Source organism: Triticum urartu, chromosome 6 (genome assembly GCF_003073215.2).
Source record: "Triticum urartu cultivar G1812 chromosome 6, Tu2.1, whole genome shotgun sequence".
NCBI classification, from domain to species: domain Eukaryota; kingdom Viridiplantae; phylum Streptophyta; class Magnoliopsida; order Poales; family Poaceae; genus Triticum; species Triticum urartu.
This window is the reverse complement of record NC_053027.1, coordinates 571,561,753-571,586,329: the sequence shown is the minus strand read 5'-3', so window position 1 is coordinate 571,586,329 and position 24,577 is coordinate 571,561,753. Positions and strand designations below refer to the sequence as shown.

Sequence of the window (24,577 nt, the reverse complement as noted above, 5' to 3'; positions counted from 1 at the left end):
GCCATCATCATCAAGCTAGGCATCTTCCACACGAGGTCTACTATAGTTGTTGTTGCTCTATTAATGTACAATAATCGACTAGCTGCTCGTAGTTCAAGCTTTGATCTAGCCTAGGAAACGTCATCCTACTTAATTACTGCTTGCCTGCTTCACCATGTCATTCATGCGGTAGCTATCTTCTTATCAACAACGAGCGAAGGAGAGGTCACTGAGTGAGCAGCACCTTATCTTCAAGAAATAAGCATGCATCCTTTCAAGGTTTGGCTGCCGACTGTACTAAGCCACCGATTTCTTCCTCCAGCTCAGGAAGAAAGAGACATTTTTGTTCCTTCTAGCTGCCACTACCTTAACATGGACTGGTCTCCAATGGTACCTGTCTTGTATAGCTAGCCTAATTTGACTGGAATATGAGCACCAACACTATAAAACGAGGACTCATCACTGCCTCTTCCAAAGTGTGTGCACATTGCATACTCTCTTTCACGGTATACCCTCCATACACCCACCACACACACCAATTACCGAGGCACACGCGGGCGTGGCCATACGATCGTCAGAGAAGATGGAGATGGCTATCGGCACAGCAAGCTGGCTCGTCGGCAAGGTGCTGAATAAGCTGTCCGATGACTTGGTGGCTGCATATGTGGCCAGCTCCGATCTCGGCATCAACTCCGAGCAGATTAGATACAAGCTCCAGTACATGCAAGGGCTGCTGCACGCGGCCCAGGAGAAGGACGTGAGCAGCAACCCTGGCCTGCAGAGCTTGCTGGAGGGCCTGAGCAAGAAGGCTGATGAGGCTGAGGATGCCTTGGATGAGCTCCACTACTTCATGATCCAGGACAAGTTGGACGACACCAACAAGGCAGCCGCGGAGCTTGGTGATAGCCTCCGTGCTCATGCTCGCCATAGTCGCCATGCTGCTCGTCGCACCATCGGTAACTGGCTTGCACCCTTTTCTTCCTTGTCTTCACAACATGATGATGGTGGCTATGTTACGAAGTTGAAATTCGATAGAGTTGCCATGTCCAACAAAATCAAGTCAGTGATAGAGAGCATCCACAACCTATGTGATCCTGTCTCTGACTTGCTGAATAAAATCCCAAATAATAACAGAGCTATCACGCGGCCTCAAACGGGTTCAACAATTACAGAGGATAAACTATATGGGAGGGGTGCCATTTTTGACCAAACTGTAAATGCACTCACCAGTGACACACATCTTGGTGAAATCCTTTCTGTTCTACCTTTTGTTGGCCCTGGAGGTATGGGAAAGACAACATTCACCCAACACTTGTATAATGATAAAAGGGTTGAGCAACACTTCACTGTCAAGGTCTGGATATGTGTGTCAACCGAGTTTCGTGTGCTAGACCTCACTCGGCAAATCCTTCGATGCATACCTGCAATTGAAAAAGAAGAACACAACTGTACAGTTGAAACAACCAGTTTAGACCAGCTTCAAAAATCCATTGCAGAGAGACTGAAGTGCAAAAGGTTTTTAATTGTCCTGGATGACATTTGGAAATTCAGTAGTGAAGCTGATTGGAAATACCTATTAGCTCCCTTCACAAAAGGGGAAACCAAGGGCAGTGTGGTTCTCGCCACAACTCGGTTTCCATCTACAGCACATTCGGTGAAAACAACTGATCCAGTAGAATTGCATGGCTTGGAGCCTGATGACTTCTTCGAGTTCTTTGAGGCATGTATATTTGGTCATAGCAAACCCAGGCATTACAAAGAAGACTTAATTAATCTCGCAAGAGATATTGCAAAGAAACTAAAGGGTTCACCCCTAGCAGCCAATACAGTTGGTCGTTTATTGAAGAAAAACATTTCTAGGGAATATTGGGTTGGAGTTCTTGAAAATAATGAGTGGAAAAATTCAAAGAATGATGGTGATATTATGCCATCTTTGAAAATTAGCTATGATTACCTTCCTTTCATTCAAAAAAAAATGTTTTTCATATTGTGCACTCTTCCCGGAAGACTATAAGTTTAGATATTTAGAAATTACTAGATTTTGGAGCGCGATAGGTATCCTGTCAAAAGATAAAAATTACTTAGATGAACTTGTAGACAATGGTTTTCTCATGAAGAAATCTGATTGGCCAGGTGATCAATACTATGTGATGCATGATTTATTGCATGAACTATCCAGGAATGTTTCATCACGAGAATGTGTCAATATAAGTAGTTCAAGTTTTAGTGTTGAAGACATTCCACAATCGATTCAACACTTATCAATCACCATAGAGAATATATATGATGAAACTTTTGTGAAAAAATGGAAATATTGAAGGGCACGATAGACGTTAGAAGTTTGCGAACTTTGATGATTTTTGGGTCACATGATGCAAGACTAGCTAGCATTTTCAAAGATGCATTTGAAGAAATAAAGGCTCTCCGAGTATTATTTATATCAATGATCACTCCGAAATCCTTGCCCAAGAGCTTTTCGAAACTTATCCACCTCCGGTACCTTAAAATTAGTTCACCATATGGCTCAAAAGAAATGACATTACCTAGCACACTGTCTAGATTTTACCACTTGAAATTTTTGGACCTCCTATATTGGTATGGAAGTGAAATATTGCCCAAAGACATTTGCCACCTTGAGAACTTACGTCATTTCCATTCCACCAAAGAACTCCATTCCAATATCCCCAATGTTGGGAAGATGAAGTGTTTACAGGAGCTAAAGGAGTTCTATGTTAGGAAAGAGGGTGATGGGTTTAAATTGAGAGAGCTTGGGGAATTGGGAGAGCTAGGAGGAGAACTCTGCATCGTAATCTTGAAACTGTGGCGTCCAAAGCAGAGGCTAGTTCTGCTGAACTGAAAAATAAAAGGAATTTGAAAGTGCTGGAATTAGTTTGGAGTACAGATCACCAAACGATATATGATGATGTTCTTGATGGTCTTCAACCACACCCTAATCTTAAGGTGCTTAGCATTGTAAATCCTGGTGTTGGCCCTTGTCCTAGATGGTTGTGTGGTGACATTAGCACAAAAAGGCTGGAAGCTCTCCATCTAGAGGGCCTATCTTGGGTTACTTTTCCGCCTTTTGATCAGCTACCGCACCTCAGCAGTCTCACTTTGAAGAATATTGTTGGGATGCACGTGTTTGGACCTGGCTTTAGTGGTGTTACAGAGAGAAGTTTCATGCACCTGAAGAGAATTGAGTTTGGTTGTATGCCAGAACTTGTCAAGTGGGTCGGGGAACCTAATAGCCATCTGTTTTCAAGGCTTGAAAGGATCAAGTTGGGAGATTGTCCCCTTCTCTGCTGGTTCCCCTTCTTGGAGGGTTCTGACTTATTTACCAACCTACGCAGTCTTGATATTGATAATTGTCCCGAGTTATCTCAGTTCCCTCCCATGCCTCACAGCACTACACTAACAAATATGTGTTTGAGGAATGCTAGCTCAGTTATGCGATACACTGGAAATGATTTCACTATTGAAGGGCATTGCGGTGCTTTGGCCTTCCACAATATGGATAAAGTAGAGGTTATGAAAATTACAGATGTGTCGCATATTTCATTTTTAGACCTCCAAAGAGTAAACTCATTGACGAGTGTACATTTTAAGAAATGTGACCGCATGTTCTCTATGGAATTGGAAGACAACCTTGTCCTCTGTTCAGTTCAGAATCTTGTCATAGAGGAGTTATGTATTACTAGTGAATTGTTTTCAAAGATGTTGAAGTGTTTCCCAGCTGTTTCCTAATTTACTATGAAAGAGTGTAAAGGAACTTGAACTTCTGCTTGGGGAGGATGGAGGACTCTCGAGCCTCAGGATGCTCCAATCATTTACAGGATTCAGCTGTGGGAAGTTGTTCTCTCGGTGGCACGAGGGAGAAGTAGGTGGAGGAGCTCATGCCATCAAACCTTTCCCTACTTCCCTCAGAGAACTTGATATTTCCTTGGAGCCAAGTATGCAGTCAATGGGTCTGCTCTCAAACCTCACGTCTCTCACAAGTCTAAGGCTGATAGGTTGTAAAGAACTAACAATGGATGGGTTCAATCTGCATATCACAGTCAACCTCAAGAAATTGACTGTAAATGCTATGTATTTGAGTCAAGAGAAGAACTCTATAGCAGGGGGTCTGCTCTCAGAGATTGTAAGGAACAAATTGATGCATGCAGATTCTTTCCAGCTGGAAGAATTTATGGTGGATAGCATCTCGGCAGTGCTTACTGCTCCCATTTGCAGTCACCTTGCCGCTACCCTCCACACATTGGAGTTCTGCGATGATCAACGAGAGAGAACCTTCACAGAAGTGCAAGAGCAAGTGCTTAACCTCCTCACCTCCCTCCAACATTTGGAATTTCGATATTGCGGAAATCTTCGGTCCCTCCCTCAAGGGTTACCTTTCCTTTCTTCTCTCAAGACACTACATATATACGGTTGTAAGAAAATCCGCCGCCTGCCGCCCAAGGAGGGCTTCCCAGCTTCACTGGACAAGCTTCAAGTATGGTTTTGCAGTCCGAAGCTAACTAAGCAAGCCAAGAAATTGAAAGGAAGAGACCCATCGTTTTTGGTACAAGTACAAGGTATGTAACCCACGCAGGAGGTCTTAATTTGAGATGATGCCTCCTCATATGTCTTTGCTTCTGAGAACTTACAGGCTAACATGCTTTTGGTTGCAGAGTAACATGTATCAGACTGAATGAAACTAGGGAGGAGCAGCGAGAGAGAACCCATGCGCAGGGGATCTGGAAATGGTGGGAATCTTTGCCGCTCCCTCTCAGATCTCAGGGTTTCCTGCCTCTCTCTCCCGCCCGTCGCGGCGGCGCTGGAGCGGAACGTTGGCGGCCATCCGATCTGTTCTGCGCGCGCGTCGGTGGATCTAGGTCACCATGTTAGGAGGTGCAACAGCGCCTCACATTCCCCTGAATTCTTATGAATTTTTTATGCGTTGGGCTTGTAGATTTCCCGGATTTGTCCGTCCATGGTTGTGGGCTTGTGGGGTTCAGAAATATTTGATGATTTCTCAAAAAATACAAGTCAGATGAGTTTTTTCTGTGCTTGCTCAATTGGCATGATTTCCCTCTTGCCTTATTTCGTATGCATGCTGTCTAGAGTCATGTTTTTTTTTGTCAATTTCAGATTGCTTTTACCACGCTTGTCGCATGGTCTGTCTACAGTCATGTGATGCAGATTTCATGCCACAACACCTGAATTATAGTATGGCGTATCTAATAAAGGCAATTCACGCCAGTAAAATCATCATGAGAAGAAATACATCTGTTGTAACTATCTTTAAAAAAAGGAAATAACATGCATGAGCACATTCTGCACACTCATTACTCAATTCACAAAAAAAAAAGGTGTGTGCTGACCTTGTTTTTATCTTACTGATGCGGTGCAGGGTAAGCAGCAGGCAAAAGGCGCGAGTGGGCAGCAGGTCCGCCAAATATATGGGGACACACAGTAGGCGTTCCAGCCAACTGTGGCGTCATTGTCGCCTGTAATGAGCGTGCCTTCCCTGTATGCCGCCCTTGTTGTGATACGAACGCAAGGAAAGGAACCAATGATGTCCCCAGTGAAGACAATGCAAGAGGCTGAAAGGTTTGTCTCTATAGATGCAACCTGTCGATTTGTTATGTGATGTGTGTCTGAAAATAAGACATGGAATTCTGTGCTTTGTGCTTGCTTTATACGAGCCAAAGTTCTAGCATACTAGTCGGTATGCTTGTTTCTCAATATATAAAATTTCACTCATCCTCATCGTATTCTGTTAGTTTTGTGACTGCTTATAAATCATGATAATTAATTTGATGTGTACAGCACTTGCTTAAAAAGTTTAGGTGGCCCCTGAATTCAAGCAGATGATTTCAGGGAGATGAGGAAGAAGACGTTGATGACCTGGACAATGAGTTCAACTATAATAGGTAATGGAATGGCAAAGGTCAAGAGTAGCAGGTGTAGGGTCAAGGAGAAGATATTGATTTGTCTTCATTCTCGCCATGAACCTCATCATCTTATTTCTCGATTGACAAGTGGGCAACAGGTAAATATTTATCATCCAGGCACTTGCTTCTATTCATTTGAGACTTGAGCAGAACTCAAAATGGAGAAGAATATGGTCCCTGGGTTCCATTTATTGGAATTATGTTCCTTTTTTATTTTGTTTTCAACTGGTCAGATGCTCTTTTACGAAGGCTCAAGTTGTTTCTGTAGGAATGCCTTGCTCTCTTGTGCATTAATGCACTGGTAATATTCTTCTGACTTCTAGATAGACTTCTTAAGAAACATGCACGTAACCCGCCTCCATTCTTAATTTGAGGTGATGCCTCCCCATTTGTGTACCTTCTGAAACCTGACGGTCTGCATGTTTCAATTAATTGTGGGCTGGTAGATGTATCCTGTCAGCGTTGTGGAGCTAGATGCATTAGGAATAGGTTCACACATTCAAGTCAATCTGCCGGTAAGTACCAAAAATCAACTTACGCTGCGTTTGGATGTCTGTATTGAGCCTTCGAATTGGATTTGGTATTGCTGGGCTGCCAATTCAGTTGTTTGGATGCACACCGAAACGTCAGACTGTAATGAGTCCAGATACAGAGGCGAATTCGCTCTCACGCGCCGAGGCATCCCGCAATACGGACCTCCACCACTCCGATTTGGGTCGAATTGGCCTACACCCGCATAAGAAAACGATTGGGGCGACATCCCCACGCGAGACCTGCTTTCTTTCCCCCGCGCGAGACCAAGGGCTAGACGAGCCGTGTCCATGGCAGCACACCGACGGCGGCACCCAGAGCAGCTCCTCTCGCCGGCTCTCCTCCTCCTCCTACGCCGGTACCGGCATCCCCGCTGCAGCTCGTTCCCCTTCCTCCCATGGCGCCCCATCTCCTCTGCCGCCCCGTCTCCTCTGCCGCCCCATGTCCTCCTCCCATGGCCGCCACGGCCAGGACCTAGCCGTCCACCGCCGCTCCTCATCCTCTAGGACCGCTCCGGAATCCCTCCATGCAACCGGACCCCCTCCTCCTCGCTTGGGACTTGGCCTTCCTCCCTCTGATGCACATCTTCAGTTAGCTAGCTGTTATTTTTCTTCAGTTTCGTCAGGGGAGCAGCTCGGCAGGGGTACCAAGATGGTCCTCTACCTCAAGGACGATACACTATGCAGTCCAAGTCTTCTAAACTGTGATTGGCTTACTGCCCATGTCTTGATGTGATTTTGTGTTTAGTACAGCTGCACTAAACGGCGGCTAGATAGGCTTATTCTCGTCTAAACTGTACTGCATGATTTGAACTTGCCACCAAATCATGCTGTTGTATCTGATCATGATTGCTGTACATGAGTAATCTTTTGTTTAACTATGATTGCTGTACATTTTACTCCTGTATAATTTCTATACAGTTTACTCCTGCTGAAGACGGAGTAATCATGATTTGAACTGTACAGGAATCTTCTGTATCAATCTTGTTTACCTTTGTATCTATCACGAGAAAAGTATGATTTTGCAAGCCATTTTTGAACTAAGATTGCTGAGATTGTGATTTGATGCATATAGAACAAAGCACTATGCAATTCCATAGTTTCCCGTCCAAACATGTTTTGATATTGAAACCTCACCGTGATTCCATGAGCCAATACAATGAGCATCCAAACAAGCGAATTCGTATTCATGTCCATTACCACTGGTAGAAAAAGGGCCTATAGTCCCGGTTCGTAAGGGCCTTTAGTTCCGGTTCCTGAACCGGGACTAAAGTGTCGGTACTAATGTCTTGTACCTTTAGTCCCGGTTCAATCCAGAACCGGGACTGATGGGCCTCCACTTGGGCAGTGCGCAGAGCCGGCCAGGCAGGAGACCCTTTGGTTCCGGTTGGTGGCACCAACCGGGACCAATAGGCATCCACACGTCAGCATTTCTGTGACTGGGGTTTTTGTTTTTTTTAAAGGGGGGGGGGGTTTGGGGGGTTAATTTAGGTGTTTCATATATTGTGTTAGCTAGCTATAATTAATAGAGAGAAGTGTCCTCTCTTATGTCGGTGCTTGGTCGACGCTACGTACTATACATACGTATAGAGAGGACTAGACATACTAGTTAGCTAGTAAGCAAACGAAGGAAACAGAAGATCGTCATGAACATATATGCATACAGAGAGAAGTGATATCGACCACCTCTCCTTCTCCGAGAGATTGGTCGAACAACAAGTTCTCGTATATCTATCCGATACTACCGGCTACATATATACAATAATTATCTCTTACAAATATAATCATACGGACTCATGGTCCACATAGTATTCTCCGTCTTCAGCGATCACTTGGTCAAGAAAGAATGCCGCCAATTCCTCTTGAATTGCTCGCATGCGAGCTGGTGCTAGGAGTTCATCCCGCTTCTGAAACATCTAATTTGAAGAAGGGGGTCAATACATATATATATATGAATGAATAAAACTCAATACAAATGATGGTAATAAAATAAAATTGTGAATGTTGTTATTTACGTACTTCATATTGTTCGTCAGAGTACCCGCCCCGCTCACAGGTCGTGTGGCGGATGGACTCGCAGATATAGTATCCACAGAAATCATTCCCTTTTTCCTGCCACAACCACTTTACAAGAAATAGAGGTCAATCAAACTGATAAGCAAGAATACTAAATGGTATTGATGAAACTAGCACTTGAATCACTAGGAGATGCGCGGAACATGCTACTATAATACTTACTTTCGGGTGTCTAAATTCCAGCTCCTTCGGTAGTCCCGGAACTGTTTTGGTGAATTTTCTCCAAACCCTGCCGGACAAAGAAAACAATTACTTGATATCAGGAAATGAACAAAGTTGCTGATATGGTGGATAATGATCGATTTAACTTACTTCTTGAAGATTTCAGTCATGTCCGCATACTCCTGGGGATCTTTTCGTTTAGAGTCCAAGACGGTTACTACTCCCTGCTCAAGCCTAATCTCTAGGAGAATATAGTGGAAACTGCACACGCATGCATAACTCATCAATTACATTACTATAACCTGGACTAATATATAAGGGAAACCGAATATGCACAAGACAGTAACACTCACTCGAAGTTGTAAGGAAAGAGTATTATATCTTTGTTTTTCATTTTTTTGAATGATCGTAGCAAGTTGGCCTCGGTACAAAGCTCATCAAAGTGTCAAAGGATTCAACAAAACCATGTCTTCATCATTAGGCGAAAGTAACATGTACATGATGGTACGAAGCTCTTCAAAGTTGTTCTGGAACGGAGTCCCAGATAGGATAGTTCGCTTTTTGGTACAAAGTTCAGCAAGAGCCTTCCGAATATCGCTATTTGGAAGGCCTTTGCTGAATTCGTACCAAAAGGCGGATTATCCTATCCGGGACTCCATTCCAGAACAACTTTGCAGAACTTCATACCAACATGCCCTGGTTACTTCCGGCTAATGATGAAGCCATGGATTTCTTCAATACTTTGACACTAGGAAACATCTCTCGACCCCTCGGCGATCCTCGACCCCTCGAACCCTCGACGACCCTGGAACCCTCAACCCCTAGACGACCCTGGAACCCTCGACCCTCGATCCCTAGACCCTATAGAACCCTCGAACCCTCGACCCTGAAACCCTCGACCCTTGACCCCTTAACGACCCTCGAAGAAAAAAAGAAGAAAAAAAGAGGAGAAGAAGAAAGGAATAGTGGAGAGGAAGAGAAAATAGAATATTCTATTTTCTCTTCCTCTCCACTATTCCTTTCTTCTTCTCCTCTTCTTTTTCTTCTTTTTTCTTCTTCTTAATTATTTATTTCTCCTCTTCTTTTCCTCTCCTCTTCTTCTTTCTTTCCTCTTCTTATTTTCTTCTTTCCTATCCTTCTTTTTCTCAAATTGTAACTTTTGCATATATAAAACTTTTCTAAAATTGTAACTTTTGCATATAGAAAGGAATAGAGGAGAAGATCGAAGAAAAAAAAGAAGAAAAAAAAGAGGAGAAGAAGAAAAAATAGAATTTTTTTCTTCTATTTTTTCTTCTTCTCCTCTTCCTTTTCTTCCTCTCCTCTTCTTCTCCTTTTTCCTCTTCTTATTTTCCTTTTCCTCTCCTAAATATATAAAACTTTTCTAAAAATGAAACTAACCTAAAATGTACTAAATCAGAGAACATATATAGATAATCCTTTTCTAAATATATAAATCTAACTTTTTTGCATATATGAACATATATACACAGAGAACATACAAACATATATACATTTTTATAAAAAAGCAAAATACAAGCATATAATATATGAAAAAGCAAAAAGCAAAACATATATACATATATACACAGAGAACATACAAACATATATACTGATGGGTTTCGTAGTAATTTCAAAAAATTTCCTACGCACACGCAAGATCATGGTGATGCACAGCAACGAGAGGGGAGAGTGTTGTCTACGTACCCACGCAGACCGACTGCGGAAGCGTTGACACAACGTAGAGGAAGTAGTCGTACGTCTTCCCGATCCGACCGATCCAAGCACCGTTACTCCGGCACCTCCGAGTTCTTAGCACACGTACAACTCGATGACAATCCCCGGGCTCCGATCCAGCAAAGCGTCGGGGAGGAGTTTTGTCAGCACGACGGCATGGTGACGATCTTGATGTTCTACCGTCGCAGGGCTTCGCCTAAGCACTGCTACAATATAATCGAGGTGGAATATGGTGGCAGGGGGCACCGCACACGGCTAAGGAACGATCTCAATGATCAACTTGTGTGTCTAGGGTGCCCCCCTGCCTCCGTATATAAAGGAGCCAAGGGGGAGGGGGCGGCCGGCCAAGGAGGGCGCGCCAAGGGAGTCCTACTCCCTCTGGGAGTAGGATTCCCCCCCCCCCAATCCTAGTTGGAATAGGATTCCTTGAGGGGGGAAAGAGAGAGAGAGGGGGCCGGCCACCTCTCCTTGTCCTAATAGGACTAGGGGAGGGGGGAGGCGCGCGGCCCACCTTGGGCTGCCCCTTTCTCCTTTCCACTAAAGCCCACTAAGGCCCATATAGCTCCCGGGGGGTTCCGGTAACCTCCCGGTACTCTGGTAAAATCCCGATTTCACCCGGAACACTTCCGATATCCAAACATAGGCTTCCAATATATCAACCTTTATGTCTCGACCATTTCAAGACTCCTCGTCATGTCCATGATCACATCCGGGACTCCGAACAATCTTCGGTACATCAAAATGCATAAACTCATAATAACTGTCATCGTAACGTTAAGCGTGCGGACCCTACGGTTCGAGAACAATGTAGACATGACCGAGACACGTCTCCGGTTAATAACCAATAGCGGGACCTGGATGCCCATATTGGCTCCTACATATTCTATGAAGATCTTTATCGGTCAAACCGCATAACAACATACGTTGTTCCCTTTGTCATCGGTATGTTACTTGCCCGAGATTTGATCGTCGGTATCCAATACCTAGTTCAATCTCGTTATCGGCAAGTCTCTTTACTCGTTCCGTAATACATCATCCCGCAACTAACTCATTAGTTGCAATGCTTGCAAGGCTTATGTGATGTGCATTACCGAGAGGGCCCAGAGATACCTCTCCGACAATCGGAGTGACAAATCCTATTCTCGAAATACGCCAACCCAACATCTACCATTGGAGACACCTGTAGAGCTCCTTTATAATCACCCAGTTACGTTGTGACGTTTGGTAGCACACAAAGTGTTCCTCCGGCAAACGGGAGTTGCATAATCTCATAGTTATAGGAACATGTATAAGTCATGAAGAAAGCAATAGCAACATACTAAACGATCGGGTGCTAAGCTAATGGAATGGGTCATGTCAATCAGATCATTCAACTAATGATGTGACCTCGTTAATCAAATAACAACACTTTGTTCATGGTTAGGAAACACAATCATCTTTGATTAACGAGCTAGTCAAGTAGAGGCATACTAGTGACACTAAGTTTGTCTATGTATTCACACATGTATTATGTCTCCGGTTAATACAATTCTAGCATGAATAATAAACATTTATCATGATATAAGGAAATAAATAATAACTTTATTATTGCCTCTAGGGCATATTTCCTTCATATACATATATATATATATATAATCTGAAAAAACAAGCATATGAAAAAACAGGGGAGGGGCGGCGCCGGCCGGACCAAGGGAGGGGCAGGGGTGCGGGTTTGGCGGCGAGGACGGCGACGGGGCAGGGGGCGCGCGTTCGGCGGCGAGGAATGGGGCGGGGCAGGGCGACGGCGATGACGGGGGCGCGCGGGCCGGGGCCGGAGATGGCGCATGCAGCGACGAGGAGGAGGCCGGCGACGGCACAAGCAGCGGCGGGGACAAGGCCTGCGGCGGTGCGGGGCGACAGCGACGGGGAGCGGGCGACGACGGGCTCGGGGCGGCGACGACGACGACGAACGGCCTGGGGGCGTCGGGGCGAATGGGAGCGGTTGGCCAAAATTTCGCAAGTGTTGGCTTATATAGCCAGAGCAATGGTCCCGGTTCGTGAAACCAACCGGGACCAATGCCCCCCTTTGGTCCCGGTTGGTGCACCACTGGGACCAAAGGCCATATTTTCAGCAGCCCAAATGGGGAAGCGACGGCCTTTGGTCCCGGTTGGTGGCGGGCCTTGTGCTGGCGCTGGCGCGGCCGAAAGTTTAGTCCCACCTCGCTAGCTGAAGGGCGCCGACACTTGTTTATAAGCGCTGGTGTGCTTCCCCATTCGAGCTCCTCTCTTATGCAGGCTTTCGGGCCTAAACTTGCTACTGCCTGTGGGCCTATTGGGCCTTCTGCGGGCCTGAGTCCTGGCCCATGTAGGGTTTCTAGTCGTATTCAGGCCGTGGAGGCCCAATAGGTGGCATTTTTTTGGTTTTTTCTTTTTTATTTCTACATTTTTTTGGTTTTTTATTTTTTTATTTCTACTTAAAACTAAATACTTACAGTTTTTTAGTGATTTCTTTTTGCTTTTAGGTCACAAAAATTATAAACTTTCTGTTAGTGCCATTAGTTTTAAATTTTGAATAGTTTAAATTTGAATTTTTAAAAATTTGTGTGAATCACTAGTTTATGAATAACTTTACTATAAAAATAGAATTTTTTCTATTTATTTTTTATTTATACTTACAACTAAATACTTATAGTTTTTTAGTGATTTCTTTTTGATTTTAGGTCACAAAAATTATAAACTTTCTGTTAGTGCCATTAGTTTTAAAATTTTGAATAGTTTAAATTTGTATTTTTTTCAAAATTTGTGTGAATCACTAGTTTATGAATAACTTTACTATAAAAATTGATTGCTTTTATTTTCATAAAAGTTTTGTAGTTCATTCTGTTTGCTATTAATTCATTCTTCAGCTAAATAACTCTGAAATTGGAAAGCATTTAAAAATGAACTCTGAAAAGGTTGAAGTTGGCATGGTATCATCATTTCACCCACATAGCATGTTCCAAAAAGTAGAGAGGGTTACGACAAAAACTTGATGCACTTCGTGTACAAAATGGACAATCACTTTCGAAGTATCAAAGTTTCGGACAATAACTGCGCCACATCATTGGCTAGGACGAATGGTTCGTCTGTGTACCCAAGATTGTTTAGATCCATGTTGTCATACCGTACTGTGGGTCTACATGTACCCCGCCTCCTGACATATTGATCCATTTGCCTCAACACATAAAACCTTGAACCATAAGACATGAAAGCATTTCAAATGAACTTTGAAAAAGTTGAAAGTTGGGATGGTATCATAATTTCACCCACATAGCATGTGCATGTACAAAACGGACAATGGAAGCATGTTCGTGTGTTACAAAGTTGGCATGGTATTATCATAATAGTTGCGGGAGAAAGTCTTCACTTTTTCTTCGCTTGTGTCATTTGCTTATTGCGCCGTAACCATGGATAATCTTCATTGTTTATCAGGATGCTTGGGTCAGCCTTGACATTGAAGGGAGGAATTTCATGAAACTTTTCATAATCTTCAGACATGTCTGTCTTGCCGTCCACTCCCAGGATGTCCCTTTTTCCTGAAAGAACTATGTGGCGCTTTGGCTCATCGTATGATGTATTCGCTTCCTTATCTTTTCTTTTTCTCGGTTTGGTAGACATGTCCTTCACATAGATAACTTGTGCCACATCATTGGCTAGGACAAACGGTTCGTCAGTGTACCCAAGGTTTTTCAGATCCACTGTTGTCATTCCATACTGTGGGTCTACCTGTACCCCCCCGCCTAACAGATTGACCCATTTGCACTTAAACAAAGGGACCTTAAAATCAGGTCCGTAGTCAAGTTCCCATATGTCCACTATGTAACCATAATATGTGTCCTTTCCGCTCTCGGTTGCTGCATCAAAGCGGACACCGCTGTTTTGGTTGGTGCTCTTTTGATCTTGGGAGATCATGTAAAATGTATTCCCATTTATCTCGTATCCTTTGTAAGTCAATACAGTCAAAGATCCCTGGACAACAAGTACAACTCATCACAAACAGTGTTGTCACCTCTGAGGCGTGTTTCCAACCAACTGCTGAAAGTCCTTATGTGTTCACATGTAATCCAGTTGTTGCATTGCTCCGGGTGTTTGGAGCGCAGACTATTCTTGTGTTCATCGACATACGGGGTCACCAAGGTAGAGTTCTGTAGAACTGTGTAGTTTGCTTGAGACCAAGAATATCCGTCCCTGCATATTATTGAGTCTCTTCCAAGAGTGCCTTTTCCAGTCAGTCTCCCCTCATACCGCGATTTAGGGAGACCTATCTTCTTAAGGCCAGGAATGAAGTCAACACAAAACCCGATAACATCCTCTGTTTGATGGCCCATGGAGATGCTTCCTTCTGGCCTAGCGCGGTTACGGACATATTTCTTTAGGACACCCATGAACCTCTCAAAGGGGAACATATTGTGTAGAAATATGGGCCCAGGATGACAATCTCGTCGACTAGATGAACTAGGACGTGCGTCATGATATTGAAGAAGGATGGTGGGAACACCAGCTCGAAACTGACAAGACATTGCGCCACATCACTCCTTAGCCTTGGTACGATTTCTGGATCGATCACCTTCTGAGAGATTGCATTGAGGAATGCACATAGCTTCACAATGGCTAATCGGACGTTTTCTGGTAGAAGCCCCCTCAATGCAACCGGAAGCAGTTGCGTCATAATCACGTGGCAGTCATGAGACTTTAGGTTCTGAAACTTTTTCTCTGGCATATTTATTATTCCCTTTATATTCGACGAGAAGCCAGTCGTGACCTTCATACTGAGCAGGCATTCAAAGAAGATTTCTTTCTCTTCTTTCGTAAGAGCGTAGCTGGCAGGACCTTTATACTGCTTCGGAGGCATGCCGTCTTTTTCGTGCAAACGTTGCAGGTCCTCCCGTGCCTCAGGTGTATCTTTTGTCTTCCCATACACGCCCAAGAAGCCTAGCAGGTTCACGCAAAGGTTCTTCGTCACGTGCATCACGTCGATTGAGGAGCGGACCTCTAGGTCTTTCCAGTAGGGTAGGTCCCAAAATATAGATTTCTTCTTCCACATGGGTGCGTGTCCCTCAGCGTCATTCGGAACAGCTAGTCCACCGGGACCCTTTCCAAAGATTACGTAGTGTAAATCATTGACCATAGCAAGCACGTGATCACCGGTGCGCATGGCGGGCTTCTTCCGGTGATCTGCCTCGCCTTTGAAATGCTTGCCTTTCTTTCGACATTGATGGTTGGTCGGAAGAAATCGACGATGGCCCAGGTACACATTCTTCCTGCATTTGTCCAGGTATATACTTTCAGTGTCATCTAAACAGTGCGTGCATGCGTGGTATCCTTTGTTTGTCTGTCCTGAAAGGTTACTGAGAGCGGGCCAATCGTTGATGGTCACGAACAGCAACGCCTTAAGGTTAAATTCCTCCTGTCTGTGCTCATCCCACGTACGTACACCGTTTCCATTCCACAGCTGTAAAAGTTCTTCAACTAATGGCCTTAGGTACACATCAATTTCGTTGCCGGGTTGCTTAGGGCCTTGGATGAGAACTGGCATCATAATGAACTTCCGCTTCATGCACATCCAAGGAGGAAGGTTATACATACATAGAGTCACGGGCCAGGTGCTGTGATTGCTGCTCTGCTCCCCGAAAGGATTAATGCCATCCGCGCTTAAAGCAAACCATACATTCCTTGGGTCCTTTGCAAACTCATCCCAGTACTTTCTCTCGATTTTTCTCCACTGCGACCCGTCAGCGGGTGCTCTCAACTTCCCATCTTTCTTTCGGTTCTCACTGTGCCATCGCATCAACTTGGCATGCTCTTCGTTTCTGAACAGACGTTTCAACCGTGGTATTATAGGAGCATACCACATCACCTTCGCAGGAACCCTCTTCCTGAGGGGCTCGCCGTCAACATCACCAGGGTCATCTCGTCTGATCTTATACCGCAATGCACCGCATACCGGGCATGCGTTCAGATCCTTGTATGCACCGCGGTAGAGGATGCAGTCATTAGGGCATGCATGTATCTTCTCCACCTCCAATCCTAGAGGGCATACGACCTTCTTTGCTGCGTATGTACTGTCGGGCAATTTCGTTATCCTTTGGAAGCTTCTTCTTCAATATTTTCAGTAGCTTCTCAAATCCTTTGTCAGCCACAACATTCTCTGCCTTCCACCGCAGCAATTCCAGTACTGGTACCGAGCTTTGTGTTGCCATCTTCGCAATTGGGGTATAACCCTTTTTTGTGACCCTCTAACATGCGATCGAACTTCAGCTTCTCCTTTTGACTTTCGCATTGCGTTCCTTGCATCGACAATGACCCGGCGGAGATCATCATCATCGGGCACATCGTTTCCTCTTGATCTTCAGCAGCTTCACCCGTTGCAGCTCATTGGACCGTCTGTCCTCTTGATCTAGACAGCTCCCCCGTTGCAGCATCACCGTATTCAGGGGGCACATAGTTGTCATCGTACTCTTCTTCTTCGCCGTCTTCCATCATAACCCCTATTTCTCCGTGCCTCGTCCAAACATTATAGTGTGGCATGAAACCCTTGTAAAGCAGGTGGGATGAAGGATTTTCCGGTTAGAGTAAGACCTCGTATTCCCACATTCAGTGCATGGACAACACATAAAACCATTCTGCTTGTTTGGCGCAGCCGCATCGAGAAACTCATGCACGCCCTTAATGTACTCGTAGGTGTGTTTGTCACCGTACATCCATTCTCGGTTCATCTGCGTGCATGATATATAATTAAGTGTCCAAATTAATAGAAGTTCATCATCACATTAAAACCAAAGTGCATACATAGTTCTCATCTAACAACATATAGCTCTCCAGAGCATTCTAATTAATTAAACCATACATTGAAACTATGTAAAACATTTCAATGCGAAAACAAATGCGATCATAATCGCAACCAAGGTAACAATTGATCCAACGGCATAATGATACCAAGCCTCGGTATGAATGGCATATTTTCTAATCTTTCTAATCTTCAAGCGCATTGCATCCATCTTGATCTTGTGATCATCGACGACATCCGCAACATGCAACTCCAATATCATCTAATCCTCCTCAATTTTTTTATTTTTTCCTTCAACAAATTGTTTTCTTCTTCAACTAAATTTAACCTCTCGACAATAGGGTCGGTTGGCATTTCCGATTCACATACATCCTAGATAAATAAAATCTATGTCACGTTGGTCGGCATAATTTTCATAAACAATAAATGAACCAATAGTTATAAAGATAATATACATACCACATCCGAATCATAGACAGGACGAGGGCCGACGGGGGCGGATACCAAAACCATCGCACTATATAAGATGCAATAATAAATGTAAGAAAATGATACAAGTATCTATCTAAACATACAAGTAAGAATATTTTTCCTTTCAGAAAGAAGATATGAACAAGAGGCGCACCACGGTGGTGTCGGTGATGAGATCGGCGCGGGTGATCGACGGCGGTGAAGACGGGGACGGGGCGTGACGGACCGCTAAATCTAGACAAATCTCGAGGAAAATGGAGCTTGGAGGTCGAGCTTCGAGAGGAGAAAGCTTAAGTAGTGTGGCTCGGGCATTCCATCGAACACCTCATGTGCATAGGAGGTGAGCTAGAGCACCACAAAGCCCTCTCACCCTCGGCCAGAAAAAATAGAGTACTGTGCTCTGCTCTTGCGCGAGGGGGTATATATAGGCACCTCATTGGTCCCGGTTGGTGACATGAGCCGGGACTAAAGGGGAGCCTTTGGTCCCGGTTCAAGCCACCAACCGGGACCAATGGTGGTGGGCCACGAGCCAGGCCCATTGGTCCCGGTTCGTCCCACCAACCGGGACCAAAAGGTCCAGACGAACCGGGACCAATGGCCCACGTGGCCCGGCCGGCCCCCTGGGCTCACGAACCGGGACCAATGCCCACATTGGTCGCGGTTCTAGACTGAACCGGGACTAATGGGCTGACCCGGCCTGGACCAAAGCCCTGTTTTCTACTAGTGTACAGTTTCCTTGCTGAATTGGAATTGAAACCAATTCAATACGGAGGCCTCCAATACAGACATCCAAACATAGCGTTATGTTTTTTAGATCATTTTTTTGTTCACACTGCATGCAGCCATTTGGATTGCTTCTTCGTTAATTTACACAGAATTTGTAGCCCATTCACATGCTTCTGCGTCTAGAAATTGAACTTGTAGGAAAATAGCTTCTTCTTTGCAACCCCCTCGCACCAGTGTGCATAGATTTTTTTTTTATTTTTTATAATCAGATCTAAATTCCACATAAGGCTTTACTAGTTTTCTTCTCTCATATTACATTGCACTTATTTTTCGAATGGCATGTTACAATTTGCATGTAACAGCTGCATGCATGATTCCACTTCTGTAGGAACTCATCAAGTGAAAACTTTCTAGCTGAAATATTGAGAAGGCGGTAAATTCAGCAATCTTCTGTTTTTCTTTTTTCAGGACTAGAAACAGTCAGAAGAATGGGCATTTGGCAGCTTGGCATTCAGGACATAACTCAAGTGAGATGATAACAGCAACAAAAGCAATTGTCTTGATAGTTTGAAGGAACTGTTGTCTCCTGTATTTGACCACAAATTCCAAAGGTTAGTTGGTCAATCTTTCCATCAAAATGGGCAATCCGATGTGCCAAATGCCGGGGTACTTGCATCACACTGGCATGTGAACTTGCTTATCATTCAGGCATTCGTCTCAATTTCTGAAGCCCAACCTGGAGGATTCAATCATTCATTCAAGGTGTATAATTTCTGTTCTGGACTATAGGCGGCATAATCTCTGTGCTCCTTTTGTTCTCCTAGCTCAATGGTGGAGTAATTGCGCCAAGAGAAGTCAGCAAGTTCACCATGAAGCAAACAAAGGTGCTCTACTGCACGCAACAATATTTTCTGTTCTTCCCATGAATCATTGCCTTGATTCAGTTTTTTTTAATTCAGTATGTACGGAAGAACAAGTATTCAAACATGTATTCTGAACTTTGACATGGTATCACATTATGTGTTCAGGACTCGGCTACTATGTTGGTATGCATTTGTTTTGACATTAATTTCATATGCTTCGATGGCTTTTGATGTGTTTTTATGTACCCAATTCCGCAGTTAAGTCTCGAAGTGCAATTGTCTTACATGGTGATGTGGTTGTTTTGCTGTCCTGATTTAAAGTAGGCATACAAACTACCGCAAACACAAGTAGTAGTATGTGGCAACAATTTCGTTCTAAACATAGTTTATTTAGCAAATCGGTATTTACAAGTCTATTTTGTTCAGCATGTCTCTCTATTGCCAAATGTCAAGTGCCAACCTGTCCTCTATTTGTACAATACAGTGGAATGGCAGCCTCTTGTGGCAAGTTCAGTGTCACCTGTTTCCCCAATTCCGGTATGTTGCTCCCTCTGTAGCCACACTTCTTCCACAAGTTGCTCGACGCGGTCTGTTGCTCCCTCTGTAGCCTACTGCTTCCTCCGTATTGAGGAGTCTGGGGCCAACCTGGTGAGGAGTCTAAAATGGTAAATATCAGTAAAGCATCATTTCATCAACTTGTAGGATTTTCTAAAATTGAACTGTGGCAGTTGGCAGATTTGGGTTCAGACAGAGTTCCTCCATCCAGAGAAACGTGTCTTGGTATTTTTGCGAAGCTAATGGCTCCTGCATCTGACCACAAATTCCAATGGTTAGTCAGTCAGCCATTCTTTCCATCCAAATGAGCGATCCAATGTTTCATATGCTGTCTTTTGGGACTTCCATCACACTAACCTGTTACTTGTGAACTTAGTTTAGTCATTCAGGTTTTTCCTCTCAACATGTGGACCTAAACTTGGAAGAATTCATGATTCAAGGTGTATCATGGCTGCTCTGGACGATATAGGCTATAGGCTGTACAATCTTCATCGAAGTCTTCTTTTGTGTGGGGTTTATCCGCCTGGGGATTCTTCAAAGAAGAAAGCCTTGCCATTTGCCAAGCAGATTGATGGACCAGTTGCACTCAGAATTCGGCCATTCACCACCATGAAGCAAATTAGGTGCTTTACTTTGGGCTAACAACATTTTTCTGTTATTCCCATAGAATCCGCACCCCGCTGATAGAGTACCTATTTTCTCCGGTGTGTCTATGGAGGAACAACGCCAAATAGCATTCTGAAACTTAAAATGGCGTTCTACTCCATGCCGAGGACTCCGGGATGGATGCCAGTATGTATCAGTTTTGACTTCCTGTGATATTTTATTGCATCAGGAAGATTCAGTATACCAAGTGCTGGAGTTAAACATTCTATTGCTAGTTAACAGCCTGATCTCTTTACTTCAGAGTGGAGTGGCAACTGGCCGGCGAACAATGATGCCCACCGCCCCCGACGCCGACGACAACCCGCTCACCTGTCCCGTCCCACTCGCTCCACGGCGCACTTCGCTGGCAGGCACCTGCCGTGCGTTGAGGAATCCAAGGCTGAGCTGGCTCTCGTCCCTTGTCACCATGCTGTGCGTTGTTAGGGCCGATGAGTGCTGGTGCACGCCTGCAGGCTGCAGCCTACACCAAGCGGCTTATCCACGTCATCCGCGTGTGCAGCACCAGTATGCAGCAGCTCAGCCACCATGACCTGATCTTTCAGAGTCACAGCTCAAGCAGCTTGACGTGCATACTCTGAGCCATCAATGGGGTATCGTTTCTTGTACCGCAGAATAATCTCTAACTACTCCAAATACAAGGAGCAAGCAGAAAAAATTTGATTCTAATCTTGTACGTACCATAGAACAAAAAAATAATCTCTAGTTTAATTTTGGCACGTCTACTCTGCTTCAACATATTTCTTTGCTGCTTAGCACTAACCAGTCATCCTTTGTTTACATATTACAGTGGAGTGGCAGCCACTGGTAGTGACCCAACAAGCTGACCACCGCTTGTTTCCCCCAACACCGGCGACACCCACCCATCCAAGTCGCCGCACTCCCTGCACCTCTATGTGATGCTCACTGCAGACCACCCGTCGCATCCTCTGCAACGAGGAGTCCGGGGGCTGACGGCAAGTGCTGGCACAGGGATGACACTTTCTCTCCCACCTCCTTGACGTCCACAGCATCCTCCGCCTACTCTTCCTTGGGTTGCGCACATCACGGGCGTGGTTACAGCCAGAGGCCTAGCTCTCCCACTATGCGGACGAGGAACCTGGCTCGCTCCAAGTGCCCTGCGCCCTAAGATCTGGCAGCTACTCCCGGTCCAGGGCATCACTGGTATGTACTCCCTCTGTAAACTAATATAAGAGCGTTTAGATCACTAAAATAGTGATCTAAATGCTCTTATATTAGTTTACAGAGGGAGTAGTACATATTTTCAAATATAATTCACTTCCTAATTCCTATGCCTTGATTTAGATTAAGCATACCAAATTCTGCTATTTACACGTGAATAGATTGAATATTTTTTATCCTAGCTAAATGCCTAACCTCTCATCTCTACTTTTCAGTGGAGCGGCAAAACACAAACGGCCCGATGCCGGTGACGCACACGCTCCCTCGACGAAGCACTCGCCACGGCCGGCTCTTCATGAAAGAAGAACCAGGCTGCCCTCCCGTTTCTCACTCGCCTTCTGCGCTCCACTGGACTGGCAAGCAATGGCACTTACTCCATCAATGCCAACCGCATCATCTTCTGTTTGATGCGCCCACATGCTAGCTGCCTGCCTCTGCGACTCTGCCGACTCCCTGCAGCTCCTACCTCGACCTTGCCATCTTCGACTCCGGCAAAGCCTGTTGGGTCCTTGTAGCCGGTGTAATTTGGGTCTGGCCAACAGCGCCCGGCTTGTCTAACAGCAGGGAGCAGCTCATCACCATCAGCCTGTAGCTATTGAATAAACGTCTATTAGACCACATGAATATATATGCGATGATCCATGGTGTGTGGATAAATAGTATATGTATTGATGTATACACAGAAGACACCAAGGAGTATGGTCTTGTTGTGCATATTGATTCAGATGCATCCGATCAGTGAATACCATTTAATATAACTCCTTGTAAACAATTTTGTAGGCGGAATCCAAGACTGGAGAAGGGACACGTTACTGCTACATTCATGAAGTACATAAAGCCTTGTAAATTCAGGCAGCTTATACAAGTCATCTATGCCAAATAGGGTCATTTAAAAACAAGTCATCTATGCCAAATACAAGTCATCTACAAGTAATCTATACCAATTTATTAACACTTTTCTCTGATGCATCATTTAAACCACATAAAATTTCACAGTATGCCCTTTCTTTCGTCCTCCCTTACTCAACCACCTCAACAAACTCAACGTGTTATTAATTGACCTAATAAAATTATATTTTCTTTTCTAAGCCAATAAATGTTTGTATATGCTACACATGCTTGTTTGAATTACATAAGGATCTGATATGAATCTATATATGTGGTATGGTATGTGTCATTGCACGATACAAGTTATTAACATGAACCCAAAACTGATTAGCATAACATCCACTACCAGAAAAACTTGTTTTGCCGACGGCCCCCGTCGGCATATATTGGCATACCCCGACGGCCCAACTAAAGCCGCCGGCGTATAACCATCTATGTCGACGGGGGCCGTCGGCATAGATAAGCCGTCGGCGTTTTCCCGAATATACCGATGGGAGCCGTCGGCATATCGCGTGGGCCTGTCTACCCGGGCGACGACGGCAGTTTGACGGCGTCAGGCTACGCCGACGGGCTAACGGTGGCCGTCAGCATAGCTACGCCGACGGCCTAGCCGTCGGCATAGCTATGCCGACGTCATCGATCCGCCGCGCCGCCACGTCATCGATCCGCGTCGTTCGCCGATCCCGTGAGGTGGCATTTCTATGCCGACGGCTAGGCCGTCGGCATAGGCCTGGCCCATGGTTTTTGCCACATCATTGATCCCCGCCCTACGCCACGTCATCGATCCAGGGCTCTACCGTTCCGTGGCTGTAGCTATGCCGACGGCTTTGCCGTAGGCATAGATTTCTAATAATATTTTTATATTTTTTCTATTTTCTCTTATTATTTTTTATTTTTTTCCAATACTAATTTCATTAACTTAAATGTACAGAAAACATATATCGATTGCCCCCCACACGGGCCTTCTTCCGTCGTGTCACGGAGAGGTTAGACGGGACGGGCCAGGTACCTGTGGGGGGTAGCAATGCCGCCAGGTGTTGCGGTGGGCCCTCCTACGGTTGTGGAAACATGGTGGCAGGTGCAGGCACGCGGCTCCGGGGTGTGCCCCCTCCCCCTCACGGGCGTCGATGCCGCCGTGCCCCGGAGGGGGGAAACTGCCACGTCGGGCCGACGCAGAGGGAATCTTGGGATGGGTTGTGCTGGGACTGTGTTGGGGGGTGTAGCTATTAGTGGGCTACGACAACAAGGTGAAAAGGTCCACCGGTCAAACTACGTCCAGCGAAAGTCAAAGGGATAGACCCGGCGGTCGTCTGTGTCAGGGTTAGACGGGACGGGGTACCTGGGGGGTAGCAATGCCGCCAGGTGTCGCGGTGGCCCTCCTACGGTTATATAAGCATGGTGGCAGGCGTAGGCACCCGGCACGCGGCTTGTATGAGGTCCCGGTGCGACGCTCCGGTGGCATTGCTACCCCCCTAGGGCCCTCGTCCGGCCTAACCCTGTAGCGTTTGACCACGGGATCTACCCCTTTGACTTTGCACGGACGGGCTTTGAGCAGTAGACGTATCCACCCGGTTGTGTAAGGTCAGCCCAGAGGCCCACGGCAACATCTGGCCCGGATGTTGCTCCAAAGTGTTCCTATGGGCTGACCTAACACAACCGGGTGGGGAGCTCCACTGGTCAAAGCCCGTCCGTGCAAAGTCAAAGGGCTAGATCCAGTGGTCAAACGCTATAGGGTTAGGCGGGACGGGGCACTGGGGGGTAGCAATGCCACCGGAGCGTCGCACCGGGCCCTCATACATGTGGGGTGGTGTGGTGGCATGTCCGAAGAGGCGGGACGCGTCTCCGGTGCGTGGCCCCCCCTCACGGACGGTGATGACACGGTAGTAGACGTTCTGCGGTAACGATGCGGCGTCAATATTACTAAATACTCGGAGCACGATAAAATCATGAGTTTTTTGCACGACGTGGGCACATGTGCTATAGGAACGATGGTATTTTTTCATAATTTTT

At 45.4% G+C, this 24,577-nt stretch overlaps 1 protein-coding gene and 1 long non-coding RNA gene across 3 annotated transcripts; both read left to right on the top strand.

Annotated features, from left to right (window-relative positions):
• Nucleotides 1-404: 404 nt before the first annotated feature.
• On the top strand, nt 405-6,300 carry LOC125515604. 2 transcript variants are annotated; one of them, XM_048681104.1, is made up of 4 exons: nt 405-935; nt 4,143-4,550; nt 4,647-4,866; nt 5,369-6,300. In XM_048681104.1, exons 1-3 carry the CDS (start codon nt 563-565, stop codon nt 4,649-4,651), a joined length of 786 nt encoding a protein of 261 aa, XP_048537061.1. In that variant the 5' UTR covers nt 405-562; the 3' UTR covers nt 4,652-4,866; nt 5,369-6,300. The 2 variants fall into 2 exon arrangements, with proteins under 2 accessions (XP_048537061.1, XP_048537062.1); XM_048681105.1 differs by lacking the exons at nt 4,143-4,550; nt 4,647-4,866 and having other exon boundaries at nt 409-935.
• Nucleotides 6,301-18,766: 12,466 nt separating this feature from the next.
• LOC125513129 lies at nt 18,767-22,455 on the top strand. Its single transcript, XR_007285686.1, has 7 exons — nt 18,767-19,027; nt 19,125-19,300; nt 19,764-19,927; nt 20,008-20,626; nt 20,742-21,170; nt 21,288-21,661; nt 21,895-22,455. It is a non-coding gene; the product is annotated as an uncharacterized LOC125513129 (long non-coding RNA).
• Nucleotides 22,456-24,577: the final 2,122 nt, after the last annotated feature.